At 51.0% G+C, this 11,170-nt stretch overlaps 1 protein-coding gene across 1 annotated transcript; it reads right to left on the reverse strand.

Moving 5' to 3' along the window:
• Positions 1-758: 758 nt before the first annotated feature.
• LOC136368748 (protein DGCR6) lies at positions 759-9,509 on the reverse strand. Its single transcript, XM_066331113.1, has 5 exons — positions 9,297-9,509; positions 9,068-9,228; positions 8,383-8,483; positions 3,553-3,693; positions 759-1,522 (listed from the first exon to the last, which is right to left on the reverse strand). The coding sequence occupies exons 1-5, from the start codon at positions 9,500-9,502 to the stop codon at positions 1,439-1,441; spliced, it is 693 nt and encodes a 230-aa protein (XP_066187210.1). The 5' UTR covers positions 9,503-9,509; the 3' UTR covers positions 759-1,438.
• Between the last annotated feature and the right edge of the window lie 1,661 nt (positions 9,510-11,170).

Consider the following 11,170-nt stretch of genomic DNA (forward strand, 5'->3'; position numbering starts at 1 on the left):
CAGCCACACCCTCACTCTGCTGCTACTCCAGCCATTCCAGAGAGCTTGTGTAGAGGAAGGGGAAGCTTCTGGTAGGCAGTGTGGCTGCCAGTACCTGGACATTCCTTACTGCAATAGAACCCATTGTTCACTCCTGCCTTCCCTATCCTCACCTCAGGAAGCAATTTCCTTGCCGATCACTCTGGTCACAAACGTGACCACAGATGCTGACTGCACCTAGTCTGCATCAGTACCTACCCCGTGTCCTTCCAGAAGGATAAAGGTGTCTCCAGAGGGGAATGTTGCCCACCCTGCTCCTCACCATTGCTCAGCAGTGTAGTACAGAGCTCTCACCTGTGGGTCCAGTGGCAACACAACTGCAGGAGCTCTGTGGGGATCCTGCAGTAGTGCAGGTCTCATACTAGCCTGCTTTCCCAATGGGGACTTTCATCCAGGAGGTGAAGACTCTACACAAGCAGTAGGTCTTGTCTCCAGCCGCTGCACCACAGCAGAATCATCCCCAAGGGGAGGGAACACTCACACATGGTGGAAATTGGAGGAGACCTCAGCCCTGAATTTCAAAAAGCCTTCTTGGTCTTTGTAGCTTTGATCTTCTGTTTGTCTCCTCCAGCACTAGTTCTCCCCACCATAAGGGCATCCAGAAGTTCTTCCAACAACTTGAGTGATCTCAGAAACACTTCAAGTTCCTCCCCAACTTCCATCTAATGCACAAGCCCCACACCCATCAACTGAGGACAGGAAAAACACAACCACTGGCATTCAGAGCTGCAGCCCCAGAAGGGGAGTGTTTTATTTCCCTTAGTTTAGAAACTGGTTTAAAAGAACAAAGCAAAAGCTCTGCTTTCCAAGTCAGTGGGAACACTGCAAACACCAGTCCAGTAATTCTGGGCTGAGGCCTGAAATCCTCCTTTAATACAGATAATGCTGGCCAGCATACAGGTAAATGAATACAGATAATGGTGGTACCAGCCTTGAGAAGACTCTAAGAAGGGTCTGCCTGTCTAAGAAGAGGTTGTTTCTGCCTCAACAGCACACAGAAGCATCCTTGAAATTGTTTCTCCCCCAGTCATATAATCTAAACACAGGGTCACCCTCACACAGCGGGCTGTGAATGCTGCATCAGTGCTCAGCCCACCTTAGCTCAGTGATGGCCTCAGCATCACTGCAGGACATTCCTGGCAGGTGATCCTGCTCCATCAGCTCCCAGCTGAGCCAGATGCAGCTGACATTGCTCTGAGGATCCAAGAGCCATCCCTAGGCTCCCAACCACCCCCTGCACTGGGCTCTGCCTGCCCCAGATATAACCTAAGTGCCTTAGCAATTTCTTCTACTCCTGTAGACTCTTCCGGACACAATACAAAGCAAACGCATGGATGGTCTGTTGTTTAGAGGGAAGTCAGAGGAAAAAATCTGGGAAGAGAACAGCAGATTTGCTCTTTCAGCAAAATTTCTTCTCCGCCTCAGCTTCCTTCTGCTGCAGCTTCCGAATCAGCTCCAGCAAATTCATCTGTAGAGTGAGCTCCTGCAAAGGGAGAAGGATGTTTGTGCAAGTAGATGACCCCAATCCCTGCTGCAGGAAGCAGGAAGGACTGGCCTGTACCATCTCCTCAAGAGCTTCTTGTTCTCAGGGGATTAAAAAAAATTAACCAGCTAAAAACCAAATGCTTCATCTTGTTCAGGAGTTTCTCTAATACATGGGGCAGTGACATCTTACCAGACCTGCTGCAAACTGTGGCTGTCTTTGGAATCCCAGCGCTTGAGGATTCCATAAGATCCAGAGAGACTCTTTCATCTTGATTATGATAAATATGTTAGGGCCTATGAGGGCTGGCCAGTTCTTCAGACTGATGAGGGGCAGCAGCCTCAGAGCAGGTTCTCCAGGCCCCTCCACACATGCCCCACAGTACTTCCAACTCCCTGACCCCTCCTCAGCACAGAAGGGCAGGAAGAGGAGGGATCACTTTAGGAACCCTTGAAGTGCGATCCAAGGCAGGTGCAATACATGGCTGTGCTAGTGCATCAAATTCCCTGCAGGCATTTAATTCCCTATTCCTGGAAAAATCCCTTTTCCAGGACCACAGTTAAGTGGATACATCAACATGTAGCTCGTGGTTCCCTTGCTACCCGCTTGTTCTTTAGCTACATCTAGCTCAGAGACAACATGGTGGAGCCAATAATTTGTGAGTGTAGGTTGGCTACTCAGCCCTGCAGACATAGAGCTATGGAAATAAAAATCTATTTTTGTAAAAATATATCCCCTGCACAAGGAGGCATTTCATACAGACTGGAGGGGGAACACATCAGCTGATGGGAACTGTGTGAACAGATTGCAGCATGGATTTCTTGGTGGCACTCACAGGCACAAGACAAGATCCGGGTTTGGCTTGGCACCTATCCTAAAGGCAAACATACACAAACCCAGCAAAGAGGAACCCTAATGAGGGTTATTACTTATAAAAACAACATAAAGTGCAGGCCAGGAGGGAGAGAAGGGGCTCTCTGCATTATACAGCCAGGGAATAACAGCACTGAAAAAATGAGGCTTATTCAAGGCTCCACAACTGGGAATCATGTGGGTGGGTGTTAGAAAATGCCTGTTTAGCTTCATTTAAGCTGTCTTTTCTCAGCAGTAGGTCTTTATCAAAGTGACATTTAATCAGCTGAAAAAACAGAGTTAAGAACAGCCTGTCTCTGTGTTCCCTGCAAACTTGTACGGCTTTACAACAGGATTTAGGAATTTTGAGTTTTTTCATTCCTGCAGTGGCATACTGACAATGTGGACAAGGTGACTCCTCAGATGTTTTAAGAGCAAATGCCCTGGGTAAACTGGGAACAATTCTTTAATCACAGCCTGAGATCATCAGCTCCAGCAAGTCACATGCAAGAATGAACAAGGTGCCTAATAAACAGTCTTGAAGTCAGTTTTTATAGCTAAGCTGAATATAAATGCAGTAAATTAATTATTTTAGTGCTTTTCAGACCAATTTGAGAGTCACAGGACTGCAGCCTGTTGGCACAGGTTTTTTTCCCCTCCACAATGGCAAAAAATACTGCAGGAAGTTCGGAATGCTGCCAAGTGGTACCTGGGTTTCTGCTCTTTTGTTATGAACTGAGTACAAGGTCTGTCCAGTGCACACCACGAGGTGAGAGGCAAAGGACAGATTGTTCTGACACACCCATCCCTGTTTTATCTACAGCAAGATTTTTTTTAAAAATTAAGTATATTAACCCAAAAGCACTGTCAAACAATCATGGAATGGTTTGGGTTGGAAGGGAATTTTAAGGATCATCCATTCCCACCCACCACCATGGGCAGGGACACGTTCCACTATCCCAGGTTGCTCCAAGCCCTGTCCAACCTGGCTTTGGACAGTTAAAGGGATGGGACAGCCACAGCTGCTCTGGGTAACCTGTGCCCTATCAGCCTTCCAGACAAGATTTTCTCCAATATCCCATGTATCCCTGCCCTTTGTCAGTGGGAAACCATTCCCTCTTGCTCTGCCACTCCAGGTTCTTGCCAAAACACCTTGGCTGCCGTGCCCAAACACCAACCTGGGGGTTGGTGGTGATGTAGAAGCCAGACACCCCAGCTTTCTCCAGGGTGCTCTGCTGGTCGATTACTTTTTGGTCCAATTCCAAGACTATCTTTTCATCCATCATTCGCTGTTCCTCTCGGATCTGTTGCTCCATAGCCTGGAAAACATAAAAGTCAACAGGAAAGTGAAATATCTGCCTTCTTCGCAGCTTTTTCTCACTTCTAGAGACTTTTACTAGAATGCAAGAGCAAGCAGGCCCTGAATCTCTCCTGATAAGTCCAAGGATAGTAGTGGGCAACCAGCACAGGCCCAGGTTTTAATCCCTCCACCTGCAAAGCTGTCACCCGAGAAATTGCAGGGATGTCATGGGAACAGACTACTCTTCAAGTGTTTGGAGGCCAGAAAGACCACGAGGAACCAATTAGTGTCCAAATCACTTTACCTGATGAGTCACCACCTGAGCTATGGCTGAGCTCGGCCCAAGAAGTATGTGTCCCTCTCAGGTGAGGCTGAAGGAGAGCCTTGGAGGAATACCTTAGGCCACTGAACGTTGCAATGATGCGTCTGGGTCAGGGAAGTGACATATACACATGAAGATCATGCAGCAACAGCCAACTTTATTGAGACCTCCTTATATAGATCAGAAGGCACACGCAGTCAATCCTCATTGGTCAAGGCAGTTACCACCTGGGCAACCAGCCAACAACAGCCTGAATCCCCAATGGCCTGGGTCCACTCTCCAACAGGCCTTACTGGTCAAGTTACATAATCAAGCTATTTATATAATCAACCGCATTTCAGTTATAAAGTTGGAATTACTTATAACTGTGAGGCCTCCAGGCCAGCTATAGGCTACCACAACTGAAGCTCATCAAGACAGCTCCCTGGACACTAATATGGAACTAGAGCTATTTACCCTATACAGATCCTATTTATTTGTGAAAGGATCTGAATGCTGGGCTCTATTTTTGACAGGCTGACAACATTATGAAAGAAGGACTTTGTCAGAATAGCTCCAACCAGGAAGACATGGCCACTCCTGCCTCACGAACATCAGCCCAAACTTCAGAGAGTTTCTGTGTTGTTTCCAGATGTGACCTCAGACACAGACGGCTGAATTCCTTTCCCACCGTCAAGGTCACCACTTGTGACGGAGGGTCACACTTGTGGCTGCTGTTAGGAGCACGAAAGGACGACGCAGGCCAGCAGGAGGTCAAGCAGGAAAGCTTCTTCTTTATTTTTCTGACTCCATATATATACAAATTTACAGACAGGCCAAGATTGGCTACACAGGTAGCCACCTCTTCGACCTCGTTGGTGACCATCACCATCAATCATCATTCTCCTCCTAGAGAGGAAGAATGTAAACAATTCTAATAATATACATAGTTTACTTGAAGCTGTGTGAGAACAAAATGCAAAAAGTGAAAAACAGGCAAACTTGAGGCAACATGCAGAGAAGAAATGGAGCCCAGAAAACATGTGGATGACAAAGGCATGCTGGTGATCAGGAGTGGAAGCAGAGACCGGGATTGCAGAGGACAAGCAGAGCACAGATCAAGTAAAGAGCCCCATGGGTGCAGAGGTGATACAACCTCACTAGGCTGCACTGAACAGCAGACTTCCTTTGCAAGCCACAGGGAACACTAGGAATCATTAAATCCCATCAAAAAACAACGACAGGCTCGTTTTTGTAGGGTGGGCAGCAGAGTGAGGGGGCAGATTCTGCCCCTCTGCTCTGCTCACGTGAGACCCACCTGCAGAGCTGCCTCCAACTCTGGAGGCCCAGCACAGGAAGGACATGGAGCTGCTGGAGAGAGTCCAGAGGAGGCCTAGGAGATATTCCAAGGGCAGAAGCCTCTGTGGGAACTTAGAGCCCCTTCCAGTGCCTCAAGAGGCTCCAAGAGATCTGCAGAAGGGCTTGGGACAAGGAATATAATGATACAACAAGGGGAAATGATTTCAAAAGGAGAGGGCAGCATTAGGTTAGATGTTAAGAGGGAATTCATCCCTGTGAGGATTGTGACACATTGAAAAGATTGCCCAGAGAAGCTGTGACTCCCTGAAAGCATCCAAGCCAGGTTGGATGGGGCTTGGAGCAACCTGGGATAATGGCAGGTGTCCCCACCCATGGCAGGGTGAGGGACTGGATAAACTTGAAGGTCCCTTCCAACCCAAACCATCCCATGATCCTGTGCTTTTCTTGCAAGAAGAAAGAAAGAAAGAAATAAACCATTAGAGAGCATCCAAAGGAATGCAATGAACATGGTGAAGGACTCTGAGGGGAAACTGTGTGACAAGCAGCTTAGGATACCCTGGTCTCAGGAGGAGACTGAGGGGAGACTCACTGAAATCACGACTTCCTTGAAAGGGGAAGGGGCAGACACCGATCTCTTCTCTGTGGTGATCAGTGCTTGGACCTGTGGGAATGACCTGAGGTTGTGTCAGGGAGGGTTAGGCTGGAGATCAGGAAAGGTCCTTCCCCCAGAGGGTTCAGGCACTGCCCAGGCTCCCCAGGGAATGGGCACGGCCCCGAGGCTGCCAGAGCTCCAGGAGCCTTTGGCCAGCGCTGCCAGGGGTGCCCAGGGTGGGATTGCTGGGGCTCTGGGCAGGGCCAGGGGTGGGACTGGATGGCCCTTGTAGGTTTCTTCCAGTTCAGATTACTCTGTGATTCTGTGAAAAGCCACAAGTTTCAACATTTCATTCATGCAATGCTCTCCCCTTGTAAGAGAGATTCAGGCACATGTTCAGCTAGAAACATCCATGTGGTCAAACTATCCCCACTGCACAGAAAGGCAGAAGTCACAAACCCCAGGATTGCTGACAACACTGACTGGTGGTTTAAAAGGCTCTGGAGGGGAGCTGAATGCCTCCACCCTCCTGCCACAATTCCTGGTGAAAATTCAGAATTTGTGTGACAGAACTCTTGGCAATGAACAGTCTTGGGAAGGGCTGACGTGTCTACAGCAAGGGTATCCATGGCTTTCTGCAAAAGGTGTGACCTAGCAAAGACCAGTTATCACTCACATGGGGCAGGAGCTACCTCTTGGAACATCTCATGGATGCAGAGCCCACAGGTAGCATGTCACAGTGAGAAACCTTCACAAAACCACCTGCAATTAAGGAGGATGCAAAACTTGGATCCACTAGAAGGGGACCATACAAAAGCTTCTCCAGAGAAAACATTCAGGGCAGGATCTCATGGCAATAAATGGGTTGAAACTCAAGACAACTCCAGGTGCAAGAGAAGACAAGGCAGAGTGGTCACTGCTCCTGCACCCAAGCAACTCTGTCCTCACACTTTCTTCAGTCCAGGGGTTCATTCCCTTTGTGGGAGATAAAACAGATTAAAATCCCTCATTCCCCAGATTTTCCTTCCTCCCGCCCACCTCAGTGTGCCATTGTTTCCTTCAGTTACTGTGCTGGAGGACTGACTTTCTTTGGGCTTGAAAAAAACACCCAAATTTAAGTGTCTCGCATTTTTCAGTGTTGGCATCTAATTCTGGGTTAGAGAAAAGTGCCAGATCTTGGACAAACCTGAGGCACACAAGTTTTGCTTCAGCCCTGGTGGCCATGAACCCTGCATGATGGGCTAAGCTTTTCTAAATGCCATGGGTTCCACTGAGAAGCCAAACATCTAAAACTTACACCTTGCATTACCTGACCTGGGAGCCCAATCCCAAACTATCTCATGGGAGCTGGTCATGGAAACCTTTAACCACAGAAGGCAGTTTCAATAAGACACATATCAGATACAAAAGATATGATCAACCTGTTCCCAAAATGCTCTATAGCAGAATTGTCAGAAGATAAAGACAGGAATAAGTGACTCTATTAGCACCTGAGAGAGGAAAACAGAAGAAAGGCAGAGGGCAGGTAGGAGGAAGTTGCACAGCATGTAAGACACGGAGAAGTGAGACATACTTAGGCAGTTTAATGAAATACTAGAAGTGTTTAAAACAGGCAGTAGAGATTACTGCTGCAAGTCTACGTTACTCAGAGACAGATTACAAGGACAGGTACCAGAGGTTCAGCCTGGTTTTAGTCACCTTGACAGGAAATGAGGAATGTGGAAACACCAAATTATCCAACAACAGCATTGACATGGTGCTTGCCCTGGGCCAAGACAGGATATAGTTCTCATTCACATAATGTGGATCCTCACATTAGTAGCTTCCCCTCACATTTCAACTCCAGTGATTAACATAACCAGCTACTTGCCATTTTCTTACATTACCAAACTGCCTCTATCTATCACTAAGAGGTGACAGAAAAGTCCTCTGGGACTGAATCTTTTTGAAATGCCTTGGGATGCTCTCAGAAACTATTACTGTGATTATGAAACGTGAGGTGTTTCCTCCTTATCAGCGGCACTCAGCAAAATGTGACTGTTTTGAGTATTGCATACTTTTGACTGGTTACAATACCATGGCAGATCTCAGGTGCCTTCTTGCATGTTTTCTATCACTTGCTCCCTATCCTGTACAGGCTTCAGCCCATCAGATAATGGTGGATCATTAAAGTACTGTGGAGAGCATTGCCTTTGGAGCAGGCTCCTGAGCTTCCAAAGTTCTCAGATCACACCTGGGATGACAAGAGCCTGTGCCCCTACTTTAGAAGGGACAAAAGGCAGAGCAAGAGGCAGAGGCCACTAGACTGGGGTGGAGAACCTAGGTCTGCCCTAGCAAGGCCAGCCGGGATGGCTGGTATCTACTGAGGCTGCAGGGCAGGAATTGCCAAACTCTCTGGAGATGCTGCAGCGGTCCTGCAGCAACAGAGCTGTAAGAGCCCTTAGAAGGGACACAGCTCTGCACCACCCCTCCACTTCCAGTCCAGTCCCCCTCACCTCCATCTCGCGCTGCTGGGCTGCACGGAGCAGTGGTAGGTTGTGGGGCCTGCAGCACTGCTGGGCCTCCTTGTGCCGGTGGAACAGCTCCTGCTTCAGCCCTGCCGTGGGCACAAGGGGCGGAGGAGAGCAGATGCCTCGAGTGCCGTTAGTGCCATCCCTCCCTCCCCCCAGTACCGTTCCCTATAGCTCCCTTATGCCCTCACCCACAGGGCCCCCTAAACCTGCTTTTCCAGTGCTACTCCCAAGACCCCTGTCCCTCTCAGGGTCACCCCAGCCCCCCCAGCGCCCTCCTCTGTCCCACAGTCTGCCTCCTCAAAGTCACTCCCTAGCCCCTCACTGTTCCCCAGTCCCCAAACAACTCACCCCCTTCCCCCCCCCAGTGCCACCCCCAAGCCCCCGCTGCCCTCCCCAATCTGTCTCCCTGGCGACCGCCCCCAGAAAGTCCCACCCCAGTATCCCCCGAACCCAGCGATCTCCCCCACCCCAAAGATGCCCCAGGCCTGTCTCCCCACCGCAGGGTCCCTATCACTTCCCTGGAGTGCTACCCCTATTTCTCCCGAGCTGTCCACCCGCTGTGTCCCCTCCAGTGCTCCAGGACCGCCACCATTGCGCCCCTCGCCCCTGTGTTCCCCTCTCCGGTCCTCCCAGTGGCCCAGGACTACTCCCACGGTGGCCCCGGTACCGCGGTGCTCGCTGTGCAGCTGCCGTCGCTGGCTGTACAGGTTCTTCTCGGTGAGGTGCTGGATCTCCAGCAGCCCCTGCACGATCTCGAACACGGTCCCGTCCAGCAGCGCCAGCGCCAGCTCGGACAACGTCGTGTACGAGAGGCGCTGCTGGCAGGCACTGCGGGCACAAAGCGGGTCAGTGCCGACACCGGCAGCGGCCCCTGGCCCCCCTCGGGCCCCGCTCACCTGGGCAGCGCCTTGACAAGCGCCTGCAACTCGGCTAGCAGCCGGTAGTGCCGCTCCTGCTGGCGGGACAGCACGTGCTGCTGCTGCTCGGCCGTCTCGAACCCGCCGGGCCGCGCCATCGCCCCCGGCCCAACTCCCACTCGTCCTCCGGCAGACGGCACCGCTGAGGACCGGGCGACCCCGCCCTTCTGCCGCAATTTGCGCATGCGCGGAGCCGCCCCACGCCCCGCGCGTTCCGTAATTCCGCCCCGCCCCTGAGCAGCTCAAGCCCCGCCCCTCGGGCCCTCACAAGCCCCGCCCCCGTGGCTGCCGAGGGCGGCCCGCTGCCCGTGAGCGCGCCATCGCCCCGGCCCCGGCCCCGGCCCCGGCCCCGGCCCCGGCCCCGGCCCCGGCCCCGCCGCTCCCGGCGCCCCGGGACACTCCCGCCCGCCCCCTGGGCCCGAGCCGGAGATTTCCACGTGGTTCCACCTCAGCCCACCCCGTGGGATGCACGGGGAGGAATCTCGGAGCGTACCCCTGCTCCAGCTTGGACGTAGCTATAGATGTTTTAAATGACTTTATCAGGAGCGTTTCAGATGTAAATTGTCCACTTTGGAGTAGATGAATCAAAAGTGGGTGACAGGATGACTTCAACCACGGCCAAAAATGTGGTGCATCACCAGCACTGATGGGATTGCTGTGAAGTAATTCCAGCCTGTGAGGTGGGGAACAACCCCTATGGACACTGCACCAGGACACTGTGTCCCTATGGACACTGCTGGGTAATGTTTGTGGGTGCCCTGGGAAGGATGAGGCCGCATGGCTCTCCACATCCCTTCCAATCCCTGAAGTGTTACATGTTGGGATGATGATGGGTCCTTCCTATGCGTGCTGGGGTATGGGAGATGAGAACTGGAGCAGGATGAGTTGTGCTTTCATGGCAGACTACAGGAAAAGGTTCCTGTCTTCAATTAGTAAGTGGAAAGGTTCATTGAAATGCGTTAAAAATGCCTTTAAAATACTGGATTTAATAGGACTTCAAAGCCCACAGAAGCTGTGCTGCTGCTCAAGGGGACTGGAAATGGCAGAGAGAACACAGAGCATCTCCAGCAAAATGAGGTATCCTGAAAACATCCCTGAATGGAAATGACTTTTTTTCCCCCAGTTCAATGCCTCAAATTTCCCTTCAAGGATCTCCAGACCCCCAGTGCTGGAGAGGCTTTGGGTGGGTTGACTGCAGATCTCTCCATGCTTAGGTTGCTTAGACCCTGTGGAACTAACCCTGATGTGTCTATCTGTCCAGTATCCCCTGTCTAGCCTTCCCCCAACTTGAAAGCAACACCTCTATGGAATGATTTTGTCAGGACCATCACAAGGTTTTGCTGTGCTGGAGCAGCCAGGGGCTGAGTGCTGCAGCCTCTGCTAAGCTACTGCATAATGGGAAAAAAAAGGGGCCTTTAAAACAGAGCTATGAGCTGTGCTGCCCAGCTTCGACTGGGGCAGTATCCTGGGTCAGCATGAAAGCATCCCCAACACTTTGCTGTACTCCTCCATGAAGATTTGATTGCAGCTTTTGCTAAATGTCCCATTCTGTGTGTTACCTGCTGTCATGGAGTTTAGCTGTCTTGGGGAATACCCCCAGCATCCCAACCCCAAATGCCATTGATAACCAGTGATGCTCAGGTATGGTGATAAAGACTTCACCTGAAACACAACCAGACCAGCTGCCTCCCTTGATACGGCTGCCTGCACTGGTGAGGTCATAAATGCCACCTGCCTTGTCCCCTCCAAGTGTCACAGCCTCATGGGCATAGCACAGTGCAGCCTCTGCCTTGACTTTGCTCCTCTCATGGCTTTGCTGGGGTTCTGCTCCTTGTCTAAGGCTGTTTTGAGGG

This window comes from Sylvia atricapilla, chromosome 17 (genome assembly GCF_009819655.1).
Source record: "Sylvia atricapilla isolate bSylAtr1 chromosome 17, bSylAtr1.pri, whole genome shotgun sequence".
NCBI classification, from domain to species: domain Eukaryota; kingdom Metazoa; phylum Chordata; class Aves; order Passeriformes; family Sylviidae; genus Sylvia; species Sylvia atricapilla.